General features: G+C 38.2%; 1 protein-coding gene across 3 annotated transcripts in view; it reads left to right on the forward strand.

Annotated features, from left to right (window-relative positions):
* Positions 1 to 14,780, forward strand: part of KIF15 (kinesin family member 15) — a 56,309-nt gene that overhangs the window by 6,331 nt on the left and 35,198 nt on the right. For all 3 annotated transcript variants that reach the window (XM_043885224.1, XM_043885225.1, XM_043885226.1), the window contains exons 2-7: positions 1,452 to 1,494; positions 2,001 to 2,184; positions 6,525 to 6,601; positions 9,640 to 9,677; positions 12,875 to 12,972; positions 14,245 to 14,424. In XM_043885224.1, the coding sequence (XP_043741159.1) occupies positions 1,452 to 1,494; positions 2,001 to 2,184; positions 6,525 to 6,601; positions 9,640 to 9,677; positions 12,875 to 12,972; positions 14,245 to 14,424 (620 nt within the window). The remainder of the gene's footprint in view (positions 1 to 1,451; positions 1,495 to 2,000; positions 2,185 to 6,524; positions 6,602 to 9,639; positions 9,678 to 12,874; positions 12,973 to 14,244; positions 14,425 to 14,780) is intronic.

Raw genomic sequence — 14,780 nt, forward strand, 5'->3', positions numbered from 1 at the left:
TGCCCTCTTTGTTCTCTGATGATTGGCCTCAAAGATCATGGTGCTGGTTGGTATGTCACTTAGCTTATGCTAGTATATTATAGTAAGCATAGAATGAGGGTCAGGGTCCCCTGGAAGTCAGATCTCCCACCATCTTTGACTGAGTTTGTTCTCACCAGTTTTTGTCATGTCCAGTGTCTGTCATTCTTTTAGCGGTTGTGCCGTGCCCCCTTCCCTCCTGTTTGACCGAGAAGTCAGCTGTTAATCTAAATTAGGTTCTCTCTTAAGTAATGACTTCCAACACTTTTACTGTGATGCGTCAGTTGGTCTGTTTGTGTTTATCCTGTTTGGGATTTGTTTAACTTCCTGGATATGTAGATCATTTTTTAATGGATTTTGGGAAGTTTGGGCCATTATTTCTTTGACTTTTTTCTGTTCTTTCTCTCTTCTCCCCATTTATGCATGTTGGTATGCTTAATGTTGGCCTACATTTCTGCAAGGTTGGCTTCACTTTTCCTTCTTTTTTCTCTCTGTTCTTTAGCCTTCATAATCTCTATTGATCTGTCTTAGAGCTTGGTGGTTCTTTTTTTCTTTCAGTTCAGAGTTAATGTGGTTATGATTTCCTTTAGTTCCGGGCATCTTTGTAATGGCTCCTTTGCAGTCCTTTTCCCGATACCAACATGTGAGCACTCTCACAGGCTTTTTATTGTGGTTTATGGGTCATGCTTCCTTGTTTCTTTGAATTCCTTGCAGTTTTTTTGTTAGAAACTAGACATCTTGGATAATATGTTGTAGCAACTCTGTGTAGTGGTCTCTGTATCCTCTAGGGTTTTTTGTGTACAGCAAATATGGAGAACACCAGACTCTTTCCCAAAGTAGTCCCTCTGAACAGCAAAATTGGGGAGGTTTTAAGCTAAAGGTATATGTATATTCATGAAAGCACTTGATTGAACAGATGAAATTTAGCATAGAGTTGGGGCAGAGGTCAAAAAGTCCAAGCTTTAGTTGACTGAAGTCTGGAGGATCAACATCATCATTCCATCCTCTCCCTGGGTAGGGGCCTTAGTTCCTCAGGAACTCAAATATATATATAATGTGTATCCCTTGAGTAGCCAGGAGGGCGCCTCAACTGCACTGTTGTTTCTTGCCTGCTCCTCCCTTGTTTCTACATTCCCTCCCTTAAGATTAGTAATTACTGAGACCTGTTGAAGGGCAAACATTGGGCCAGGCTTAGATCACAAAATGGCTTAAGCCACAATGAATTCTTTTCTTGGTTCACTTTCTCCAGGGACCCCTTAACCAGTCTGCTCACAGTTAGAACAGGTAGGAAGATCGAAGCCTGTCCCCTGTCATGCCCAGGCCAGGGAGCCTGGAGACTGATGGGTGTGAGCAACTGGAGAACAGGCTAGAAGAATGGGGTTTTTATGTTACACTCTAAAAAATCTTTAATGACTTCTTGTCTTTTTTTCTAGCTGAGTTACGCAATGTGACAGACTATCAGTCTAACCAGCCAAGGTAAGGAAAAAAATATTGTGAATGAGAACAAAAGAATTAAGGATGTAGTATTCCAAAAACAATCATTTAGCATAGTAAGTAAGGGATCCTTGTTTCAGTGTTAACCTTTGTCCTCAGCTACTTGGAAATACAGAAAAATCATGTCTCCTCTCTAGCCCTGTCTTCTCATTTTCCAGGTTAAAAGATGGAATCCATAACATAATTCCCCTTTGGAATGACTGACTTTATTATTGCTTTTAAGAGGGAAACCGGAGATAAGCAGAGTTTGGAACTCCCTTTCAGTTAGCTTCAAGTAGTAAAGTCTTGAAAATGGCAATTGTGAAGAGATCAGAGGAAGTGATAGATCAGTAAAGGGTTTGGGTCATGTATGACTCTTGAAAAGAGGTCAGTGTCAATGGATAGATTTTGGGCTTCTTGGGGAAACTTGATTTAGGAACACTACAGGCAATAGGAGGCTCAGATTCTTTTTCTCCTGTAAATTCAGCTGCTACGTCTTTTGTCTTTAGTAATGAAGGTGATGCTATCAAAGTTTTCGTACGAATACGCCCACCTACAGAGGGTTCTGGATCAGCTGATGGAGAGCAAAACTTATGCTTATCTGTGCTCTCTTCTACGACTCTCCGGCTGCACTCCAACCCTGAGCCTAAGACCTTCATGTTTGATCATGTGGCCAACATGGACACCACTCAGGTAATGATCATTTGGGCAGCTCCACTTTTCATTTGGAACATACACGATTCTGTTACTTGGGAGAATTTCATTTCTGATTTCATCAATTCGATCTCAAATAACTAAGGAAGCTCAAATATTCCATTAGCATTTTAGATTTAATTTCATTAAATATTTTTCTGCCTCCGTCAAAGTTTGCAACAGAATGACAAGCCTGTTTGACTTTCCCTCTCCAACCAGTGATTGAGGTTATTGAAGGTATACTTTTGAGAGCTCCTAGAAGATTGATAAGTAAAGTTGAACTGCCTAGTTTAAGAAGAATATCTTAGTTCTGGCTGCTGTTACACAAATAGGAGACTGGGTGGTTTAAACAATAAACATTTATTTCTCAGAGTTCTGGAGGTTGGGAAATCCAAGAGCAAGAGCCAGAGATCCAGTGTCTGGTGAGGACTCCCTAGATTGTAGACAGCTTCCTTCCGCTGTGTCCTCATGTGTGTCTCTTGTTATAAGGGAACTCAGGCATACCTCGCTTTGCTGCACTTTGCAGACACTGGCTTTATTTATATACAATTGAAGGTTTGTGGCAGCTCTTCACTGAGCAGCCCCATTACCACCATTTTTCCAACAGCATTGCTCCCTTCATGTCTCTGTGTCACACTGTGGTCAGTATTTCTTGAAATAGTTCGTCCTTTTTCATTTGTAGCCCCATGGACTATGTATTTGTTATGGTGATCTGTGATCAGAAATCTTTGATGTTACTGTTGTAACTCTTGGCATTTTTTAGCAAAACAGTATTTTTATGTTAAGACATGTACATTGTTTTCTTAGAAATATCTGTCCTACACTTAATAGACTATAGTATAGTATAAACTTAACTTTGATATGGACTGGAAAACCAAAAAGTTCATGTGACTCGCTTTGCTGCTATATGGAAATGAACCTACAGTATCTCCACGGTGTGTCCATACTGCCATCATGAGGGCTCCACTCTCATGATTAATTACTCCCCCCCCACCCAAAAAAAAAATTACTTCCCAAGGGCCCCATCTCCAAATACCATCACACTGGGGCTTAGTGTTTCAATGTGGGAATTTTAGGGAGAATACAGACATTCAAGGACTTCCCAGGTGGCTCAGTGGTAAAGAATCTGCCTGCCAAGCAGGAGATGTGGTTTCAGTCCCTTGGTTGGGAAGACCCCCTGGAGAAGGAAATGGCAACCCACTCCAGTATTCTTGCCTGGGAAGTCTCATGGACAGAGGAGCTTGGTGGGCTACAGTTCATGGGGTTGCAAATGAATTGGACATGACTTAGCAACTAAAACCACTTAGAGAGTGATCAATGTAAGATTACTATGGTGTTAGGACTTCCCTTGATGGTCCAGTGGTTAAGACTGCACTTCCATTGCAGGGTGCATGGGTTTGATCCCTTGTGGGGGAACTAAGATCCCACATGCTGCAGGGCACAGCCAAGAAATAATTACTATGCTTTGAATAACTTTTGCTAATTGAGAACAATTTGGTTAAAATCTAGTCAGCACTGTTCACTGGAACTTTCTGTGGTGATGGAAATGTTCTGTATCTGTGCTGTCAATTGCATTAGCCTCTAGCCACACAATTTAAGTTTAAATTAATTAAAATTTAAAACTCATCTTTTCAGATTATTAGCTTCTCAGATGTCCCAGCCACATGTGGCTAGTCACATGTGAAATATGAACAATGTGTCTGAGGACCTGACTTAATTTTATTTAATTTTAACTAATTAAAGTAATAGCCACACATGGCTAATGTTTATCACCTTGGACATCCCACATATTGATTGTTCGCTCATGATACACATGATTTGCGTTTTTGGTGAGACAGATTTTTAGATCTTTTTTTCATCTAGGATATGTCTGAAAAATGGAAATAGTAAGTGAGTCACATATATATTAATAATTTAAAAATTTTTAGTAGCTACATTTTTGGCTGTTTTGCGTACCTTGTAGGATCTTAGTTCCCTGACCAGTGATTGAACTTGGGCCCTCAGCAGTGAGAAAACTGACTCCTAACCACTGGACCACCAAGGAATTCCCTAGTAACTACATCTTAAAAAATTAAAAAGAAATGGGTAAAAAAAAAAAAAAAAAGAAATGGGTAAAATTAATTTTAATTCTGTATCTTATTAGACCTTGTGTATCTAAAATACATTTCAACATGTAATGAACATAAAGCAAGTTATTAATGAGATATTTTCCATTCCTTTTTTCATGTTCAACCTTTCAAAACTGATGGTAGTTTTATATTTACAACACATCTCAAATTGAACTAGACACATTTCAGGTGCTCTGTAGCCATGTGTGACTCATGGCTACTAATACTGGGCAATACAGGTGTCTGAATTCTTGCTTTGTTAATATAAGTGCATCTATTGTTGTAGTCACTCAGTCGTGTCCAACCCTTTGCGACTCCATGAACTTCAGCCCGCCAGGCTTCCCTGTCCTTCACCATCTCCCAGAGTTTGCTCAAACTTATGTCCATTGAGTCAGTGATGCCATCCAACCATCTCGTCCTCTGTTGTCCGTTTCTCCCACCTTCAATCTTTCCCAGCATCAGGGTCTTTTCTTTTTTTTTTTTTTTTTTTTTTTTTTTTTTAATTTTTTTTTTTTTTTCTAAATTTTACTAACATCTCTTCAGATACTACAAATGAGGTTTGTGCTATAATATCAGCTGGTATCTCAAAGAATATCTCCTTGATTAATATTAATCAAGTATAATTGTTTACATGTCCTTTCACATTGCTAAATTTCTCTTAAAAATTAAAAGTGGGAAATATGATGGAAATGAGAATAATTCTACAGTGAAAAAAAGAAAGTGCAAGTGAAGTCGCTCAGTCCTTTCTGACTCTTTACAACCCCATGGACTGTAAGCCTACCAGGCTCCTCAGTCCATGAGATCTTCCAGGCAAGAATACTTGAGCGGGTTGCCATTTCCTTCTCCAGGGGATCCTCCTGACTCAGGGATTGAACCCTGGTCTCCGGCACTGTAGGCAGATGCTTTACCGTCTGAGCTACCAGGCATTGCGCCAGTTCTACATAACTAAATGCTAACTTGTGTTTGATTTTATTACTTCAAGTTGAACATGAGGAGGAGACTAGAACTTAAGATCATAGCTCCTAGATAAAGAACAGACATGTGGGTCATTTCAAGGTTGAGAAATGTAGTTAGGCAACGGTTTTCAGTAAAAGCTAACTTTGACATTTCCTGATATTTGTATTAAAACAGTTGCTAACAACTATCTGATATACATTTCAAAACACAAAGTGAACTCCATGGGAGCCAGGATCTGATATGTCACTCCAGTATCTCCTAACAACCAGAACCTACAAGGTACCTAAAACACGGTGATCGGTTTGTTGAACGGAAGCAGCTCATTCAATTTTTTCATTTTTCTTTAAGCTTTCTCCTTCTTGTTACATTTATTTTTAAACCAGTGAGTGAAAAAAGCCTTCACCCATTTCTCTCAGCTGAGGAAAGAGTACCTGTGACACAGGAGTCTTGAGCCAAAACCCACGATTCTATCTGCATTAAAAACTAAAGAGGGAAACTGGAAAAACAAATACTTAAGACCATTAAAGAAAAAGCTTTGGGAAATAAGAGGCAAACTGATAATCAATGGCTTGGGGCAAACCCTCTCTTACGGTGCAAGGGTCCGCTGCGACTACCTTGCGACGAGCGCACTTTCATGGAAACAGTTACTAGCCCCGGGATGGGAGAAAGCTGCCCCCACATAGCGCCTCACCATGCCAGGCTCAGAAGCTAGCTCCCCGGCCCCACAACCTCGTCTCGCCCGGGGGCACCTTTCTTCTCTCAGCCCCACATTCCCCGCCTTCTTGTTGCCGGTGGTGTCCCTGGCTCAGCCTCCCCCACTCCCCAAACCTCCGCTCCTGGTCCCTGCCTTTACCGCTCCTGGAGTCAGCCGTCGCGCACTTTGCCTCGCACCTCACCCCTGAGGGTCTTTTCTAATGATGCGTCTACTTGTATATAAAAATGAAAGTAAAAATCAGATAAAAGTTCGTGGGAAATGTACTGAGGAACATTTAGGGGAATGTATTTTATGCTAATACCAGTATAATATTGTGTGCAACATGCTAATTTCTATATAAAGTCTAGATGAGGGGTTTAAATCTATAATTGCATAGCAGATTAACGGATATAATTATGTTTACAGTTTTATTATTTTAGGTTTTTAGCTTTTTTTTTATAGTGGATATAATTTTCACATTGCAAATGAAAATTTACACACAAGTTTTATTATATTTTCAAATGTAGTTTAGGAAAAATGTTTTTGTGAAATGTTGATGTATTTGTTGCTTACATTTATAGGAGTCTATGTTCTCAACTGTGGCCAAAGGCATTGTGGAGTCTTGCATGAGCGGTTACAATGGTACCATCTTCGCATAGTAAGTTGTTCTCTGTGTTCTTATTCGAGGTTACATTAGTAAGTGCTTCTGTTCGTTTCCTGTGGCTGCTGTAACAAATGACCACGTACTTAGTGGCTTGAAGCAACACAAATTTATTATCTTATAGTTTTGTGAGTCAGAAGTCCGACAAGGCTCTCTGAGCTAAAATAAAGGTGTCAGCAGGACTGTGTTTTGCTTCTCGGCCATCGCAGCAGACAGAGCTTGGTAATATATGCACATATACTAAGTCATGTGTGGAGACATATCTACAATTGTTTCTGTTCCTATCTGTTTCTTTTGAATATATACAGTAAGCTAAACTTGAGTTCATGCTAATGTCTGACTAATCCAAGGGTTGAGAATCCATGTGGGTTCATTCTAACCTTCCTTTCTTTTTTATCTGTAACTTCCCGGCTGACAGAAACCTGGATTCCTACTGCTATCATCCATTTATTTATTTGTTCAGCCCCAGTATACATGTAAAGCAGTTTCCAAATTGTTAGCCTGGATCCCTGTGAGAAACAAATTTACTGAGTACATTGTTGATGCACAGATCCTTTTTTCCCTCTTAAAGTTCTACAGTTTCTGATCAAAACCTCATTTTGCCAACTTAGGTCAGCTCCTTTTCTGCCTACTGCCTTCAGTGCAGTGTGACATGAACTTGTAATTCAGTTAGCTGCATTTCATACTGGGGCCTCTGACATCCTAGTTTGATGTGTTTTGCTTGTTTATTTAGTTTGCATGCTTTAAGTTTCACCCTTTGTGATGTACGGTTGCATAGTGTGTTGACAGTTGCAGAGTCATGTTTTTGGCACGCCTACTGAAGAGAAGAGCCCCTTCACCTTCAGAGTTCCTCTTGTTGCATTCACAGTCAACCACTTCTTTTTCTCCCAACCCCTGGATACACTAATGCCGTTTCCATTCTTGTAGTTTTGCCTTTTGCAAAGAAATCTAACAATATGTAGCCTTTTGCGTCTGGCATTTTTGCTTAATAAAGTGTATTCGGGATTTTTCTGTGTTGTTGCTTGCATCAATAGCTTTTTCTTTCTCTCTTTCTCTGATTGCTTCCAGTTTTTAGCAATTATGAATAGGTTAGTACAAACATTAGAATATTGGGTTTTATGTGAATGTAAGTTTTCAAATCACTTGAGTAAACACCTAGAAATACAATTGCTGTGTCCTATAGTACAAGAAACTATCAAACTGTCTTCAAGATATATACTGAAAGTGCATGATGAAGGGGATTCCCTGGTGGGCCTGTGATTTGGACTTGGTGCTTTCACTGCAGTGGCCGGGGAAAGGGAACTAAGATCCTGTCAGCCCCTCAGTGCGGCCGAGATAAAGTGCACAATGGTTGTGAATTGCTAAATATTGGCAGCCTTCAAATATTGCTCTAGATTTAATATTGGAATGTAAGCTGACAGTGTTGGCAGGTATACAAGGTGAATTTTATAATTATTTTTTCCTTTTCTTCTAGCAACAGACTTCCTAATTTTATCTAGAACAAGAAGTTTTTAATAGAATGTAGTGGATTTAGTGAATTATATAGTTCATTTTGAATAGCTGATTTTTGTGTGTGTATACGTACCCTTGGTTTATCCGTAATAGGCTCAAAATAAAATAAAAATCCAAAGTGTGACGCGTGGGTTCATCTTGCACACACTTTCTTCCCTGAAAATTTCCCTTTTCCTTTCATGCTTGCTTTTCAGTCTGTTCAGCAGAACTAAATGTTCTCTCTTCATCAGTGAAGCACTTAACCATTTTCTCATATTCTCAAGAGAAGAAAGGATTTTTTCTCACGGAATATTTTGAGTGGTAAAGCTCAAAAATGAAATCCCCAGTCACCAGAGATTATATATCTTCAAAGTGTTTTCTTCGAAGATCCTGTAGGCATACTAGTCATAGTATTTACTTTGAAAATTACTTTTGGTAGTTGAGGTTAGAAAGAAGTATATGGAGAGAAGTGAACATTGATTTATTGGTTGAATGAGCATACTTTGTGGTTTACGAGCTATTTTAAAAAATATTTATTTATTTAACATATTTGGCATCCGTTGTTAGTTGCGACATGTGGGATCTTGTTTCCTGACCAGGGATTGAACGTGAGCTCCCAGAATTGGAAGCATGGAGTCTTAGCCACTGGACTGCCAAGGAAGTTCCTAAAGTTATTGTTAATAGTGTCCCCTTCACTTTCAAGTAGGGCACTCAGCAATATCCATTTCTCATTCTAGTTAACTAAAGAACTTATTTCCAACCTGCTTCCAAAAGAAATAGGTAAACAAGTAGATTATGCTGTTTTCTAGCTCTTGGGGCATTGAACCAAAAAGTAAACTCAGCATTTTATATTTGTGCTATGAATCCAATCTAAACACATTTATCATCCTAACTGACAACTATATTCAACTTAAAATTTTTTTTTTTTTGTATTTTTTTGTTACCGCTGTTTCTCAGGGTACCTGAGAAATTATGACACTACACGAAATAAGCCTATAGCATAAGGATGTTTTTGTTTTATTTTTAGTATGATGATATCTTAGTATCTTTTAAAGGCAGAATTTAGGAGGAGAATTGCTGCATTATTTAGAACAGCAAAAATTAGGAAAAAAATCCAGTTGGTTCTGGTTCAATAAATTATGATACATTCATGGAGTACTACATAGCCATTAAACATAAAGAGGTAGATTTCTACTTACCCGTGTAGAAAAATGTCTGAAATAAAATTAAGGGGGGGAAAAACAGGTTGCAGAGAAGTATGAATAACATCATTCCAACTTTGTAAAGAAAAATTAAATGAAAACTCTGATGACTGTGTTTGTATACTCTGGAAGGACTTATCAGATAATTAAGAGTAGTTAGCTCTTAGTAGTAGAATAGGAGAGAAAGAAAATGGATCATTCACTTTTTACCTGGAATAAATGTTAAGAAAGAAAGAAAATTAGTTCTTTGTGGGGAAAATTTATATACTGGTAGACCATATTAAAATTAAGTATTCTAAATTTCATGTGTGAAAGTAATATATAAAACATTCTTTTTTACAGTGGACAGACTGGTTCAGGGAAAACGTTTACCATGATGGGTAAGTAAACTAGAGATTAACACTTACTGGCTTAGTCCACTCTTTTGGGATAACAGAACTTAGCATGTTTTTTGGAAAGTCATACTTTCTGTGTATGATGTTGAACTCATGAAATTAGGGTCATTTCCCAGGTTCTTGTCAGATTGCGACTTCCATTATATAAGTAAAATATGTGTTTTTGGCTGATTCCCGTTCAAAGCTTAGCACAGAATATCTGCTTAACTAACAACTTTTGAAGAGGGTTTAATGAATTTTTACATATTTATATAACCACTCTTAGAGAAGGCATTGGCACCCCACTCCAGTACTCTTGCCTGGAAAATCCCATGGACAGGAGCCTGGTAGGCTGCAGTCCACGGGGTCGCTAAGAGTCGGACACGACTGAGTGACTTAGCAGCAGCAGCAGCAGCAGCATAGCCACTCTTCTGATCAAGATTCTTAATCAGTAACTACTCCCACTCCACCCCATGACGTATGTATTACTCTGACTTCTGTCATCACTAGTTTCGCTTGGTTTTGCACTTCTATGAATGACATTTTACTGTGTTTACTCTTTTATGTCTGGAGTCTCTCTGTCAGCATGAAGTTTCTGAGATTCACTCATGTTAACTGCATGTAGTAGTAGTATAATATATCATCGTATGAATAGACCACATTTTCCATTCTGCTGTTGCTAGAGAGTTTAGACCCCATGAATATGGTGTTATGGACATTTTTTTCTTGTATATGTCTTTTTAAAATTCATTTCTATTGAACTTTCAACTTCTGGAAGTGGACTTACTGGGTCATAGTATGCGTACGTTCAGCTTTTGTAGATAGGGCCATGATAGAAATGTGTAAACGTGGAATTTCCCACTGCTCCGTGTCCAGGTCCACAGTTCATACTGTCCTTTTTAAAAACTTTAGCTATTCTGGAGTGTGTGTAATACTGTCTCATTGTGTTTTTATTTGCACTTCCTTGATTTCCATTGACCACCTTTTATACACTTATTGAACATTTAAATAGCCTCTATGTTAAATGCTCATTCAAGCTTTTTTTCTTATTTAAAAATTAGCTTATCATTTTCTTACTTATTTGTGGGGATTCATAAAATAGATTAGCTCTTTGTCTATGATATAGATGACAGATTTTTCTATAGTTTTTTTCTGTTGGCTTAAGTATTTCTTATGTCAAAAGTTTTTATTTTTATATGGTTGAATTTCAGGGTTTTTTTTTTTTTTAATGGTTTCTGATTTGTGAGTTTTAGTAAGAAAGGTCTTCCTTTCTCTGAAATTACAGCAACATACATATAAGTGAGTACTTAAAATATGCCAGGCACTCTTCAAGGCTCTGGTGGTCTATTCAAATAAAAAGCAATGTCAAGGCTCTCTTGGAGATTATAATTCTCATGGGGGGGATGTACAATTGAAAGCAAATAAATATCTGGTACTTATGCCAGAGGTAATAAGTACTGTGGACTTCCCTGGTGGCTCATTGGTAAAGAATCTGCCTGCCGAGCAGGAGATGCGGGTTCAGTCCTTGGGTTGGGAAGATCCTCTGGAAGAGGAACTGGCAACCCACTGCAGTATTCTTGTCTGGGAAATCCCAAGGACAGAGGATCCTGTGGGCTGCAACCCATGGAGTTGCAGAGTTGGACATGACTTAGTGACTAAACAGCAGCAGTAATAAGTGCTGTGAAGAAAAATAAGGGGATAAAAAGGAGCAGAGGGTACTGGTTTAGGTTGGTAAGTCAGAGAGGCCTTTTGGGGTGACATTTGAAGAGACTTACTGGATGAAATGAGAAGGAACCTTGAGACTATAGGAGAACAATCTTCTGCAGATTGCCTGTCCCTGCAAATTCACAGGCAGGCCCCGAGTTGGGAGTATTCTGAGTATTCACAGAACAGCACGAAGACACGTGGGGCTAGGGTGGAATTTTCCAGAATTGGGCAAGTTGGAATTGTAGCCAGAGGGCAAGTCATGGATTTTGGATTTTTTTATGAGGGGATGTGAAGTCATGGGAAGGTTTGTTTGTTTGTCTGTTTGTTTTAAGAAGCATTGCATGAAGTGATGGTAAATTAAAAGTACTACTCTGGCAGCTGAATGGAGTAGAGACTATAAGAAGGTGTTAGAGCAGAAGCAGGATTGCAAGCCGAGTCAGGAGACTAGGCAAGAGATGATAAGGTAACTGTAACGAATGTGCTGAATATCTTTGTATAGGATTTAGCAGGAAAATGTTAAAACATTATCTGCACATACTCTAATATTCTGTCCTCTGTGTTCTTTACTTCCATTTTTCTACCCTGTTTGTATATATATACATACACACACACACACACACATTTAAGGTACAGTTTACAAGGTCCATTTAATATATTTTAGATATAGCACATCAAGATGATGATAATATTTTAAAATTTATTTTCTGTAGCTTTCTTGCATATACCAGCATTTTCTTAGTTCCTTTGGTCTCTAAGGTATAATTAACTAATATATATAGTAACTTTTATGTCTTTTACAGCTATATAATTTTTTCTGGTAAATATAGATAGTTTGAATTAATATTCCAAAAACTCCCACTACTTACATATCTACTACATTTCTTCCTTTCCCCAGTGTTAATAAAATAAGGGTAGGATTCCTCTTCAGTTTTCTCTCTGTATAGAAATCTTGTGAAGTATTCCTACAGTATCTTTGTTACCACGCTGGCTTTTATTGCCCAATTAAGAAAATGCTAGCTAACTCTAATTTTTATACCCTGTGAGATAGTTATTTCCATTATTATCTCCATTTTATAGTGAAAAACTCAAAGAGATTAAGTATTTAATTAGCCCGTGGTCACACTGCCAGTATATAAAGGTCATCCTAGACGACTGAATGTCTTATGCAACAGTAAAGTATAATTGCTTGTTACTTCTGCTAATTTTGATATCTGCAGAAGGAAACATTTCAAGCTTGGGACTTGAATGGATTTTTAAATTTATCAAACAGCAGCTGCTTTTTCAAATAGCTTAGTGGCTATCATGCACCTGTTGATAGGCAGGTTCTCTTATGCCATCTCTTACCACAAATTAACTTGTTTGGGAGCCCAGAAGAAACTGATTATACAATGTGTCTTTTCTGTTAAATTGTCTTTCACTGTTGCCATTTTGTAGGACTCCTGTTACAGAATAAAAATGAGCAGTCACATATCTGTATTTTTTATATTTTTCTTTAGGACCATCTGAATCTGATAATTTTTCTCATAATCTGAGAGGAGTAATCCCTCGAAGTTTTGAATATTTGTTTTCCTTAATTGAACGTGAAAAAGAGAAGGTAAAACTTACTGTAAAAATAAAGGGAATTGCAATATCTACTTTTGAGTAGTTAAGTACTAATAGTTCATGATACATGGAGGGGTATAATTGGTCATCTACACGTGGATAGGCTAGAGTGGTATAAAAAATCCTTCAGTTCTCAAGATAAAATTAAGGATTCTGAGTTTCTAAAGGTTTTTAGTCTATAAATCATGACATCCTTGACCTGACATTAAAAGAAAGTAGAAAGTGGTGCTTCTTAGATGCTCAGATTTTACAAAAGAGAAAGTGTAAAGAAAATCTTAACTGAGGAAAACAGATTCATGAAGCCGTATCACTTGTCTGCACCCAGGCTGACAGTAGTAATGGGCCGTCTTTACCTCCTTTACCCGCTACCATCTGACCATGATCTTGCTTCACGCTTGGTGTGGCTCTGTTGTCCTGGCTATGTGGGCTTCCATTCTGCATCGGCTCCCAGATTGGGCTGTTCTCTTTATTGTGCATCATTACCTTAGTGAACTCCAGGCTTAAGAGCCGTTAGTGTTCTGTATTCTATTACCTATGTGCCAGGGAGACTGATAAATAACATTGGGTTACCACTTAACTCCTTTGCAGAAACTATCTCTTACCATTGCCTTTAGATAAGCATATTACGTGCCAGTGAAATAGATTTAGTGACAAGCATTTCAGTGGTTAAAAATCCTATAGCAGGGCTTTTTGTTTATTTTTTGTAAGAGGCTTTTAAAATGCCTTATTTTCTATCATTTGAAAAATATAACACTTGATTCAGATACACTTATAAGGAAGTCCAGTATATGACAGGTGAAAATGGAATTGCTATTTTCATCACAAGGAAAAAAAACTTATGTAACTATGTATGGTGATGGATGTTAACTAGACTTATGATCATTTTGCAGTATATACAAATATCAAATCATTATGTTGTATGCCTGAAACTAGCGTAATGCTCTATATCAATTATACCTCAGTTAAGCAAAAAATGGAACTGCCCATTTGTCATGCTCAGGTCCTACTTCCCTGTCTTGGTTCTGAGGTACTGTTGGAAACATGAGGGCTCCTGGGATCACGGATTGATGGTGCTTAAAACTGTTATGATGCGTTGGAACTAGTAACCTATGTTTCTAAACTGACTTTTAAGTATCTTGTGTTGTGTAAAGGATAATATTGTAGGAAATTTATATGTTGTGTAGTGAGTGAAAGATGAGTGCTCATGAAAGGTTGGGATGAACTCATGAAAACAATATCACTAAACCAGGCTTCTCTTTTACAGGCTGGAGCTGGAAAGAGTTTTCTTTGTAAGTGTTCATTTATTGAGATCTACAACGAGCACATCTATGACCTACTGGACTCTGCATCGGCTGGACTGTACATAAGGGAGCATATTAAGAAGGGGGTCTTTGTTGTTGGTGCGGTAGAGCAGGTGGTGACCTCAGCGGCTGAAGCCTATCAGGTACCCTGCTTTGAATGATTTGATCTGTAGACAACTTAGCATGCTATGAAGAGTGCCTTGACCTCAAAAAAAGAAAGAATTGTGTTACTAAAGATATTTTATAAAGCCATAGTCAAGATGTTCATGAGAAGGAAAGAAAAAAAGAGTATGACCATATTTTATAAATTTCCCCTTTGTTAAAATAGACATTTGACCCCTTGATTTTGGGTTAGTTTGGTATTGTTCATTTCATTCATTCACTATCTTCTATCTGTCTGCACCGGGTCTTAGTTGTGGCGTGCAAAATCTAGTTCCCTGACCAAGGATTGAACCTGGGCCCCTTACATTGGGATTGCAAAGTCTTAACCACTGGACCC

This window comes from Cervus elaphus, chromosome 24 (assembly GCF_910594005.1).
Source record: "Cervus elaphus chromosome 24, mCerEla1.1, whole genome shotgun sequence".
NCBI lineage: Eukaryota > Metazoa > Chordata > Mammalia > Artiodactyla > Cervidae > Cervus > Cervus elaphus.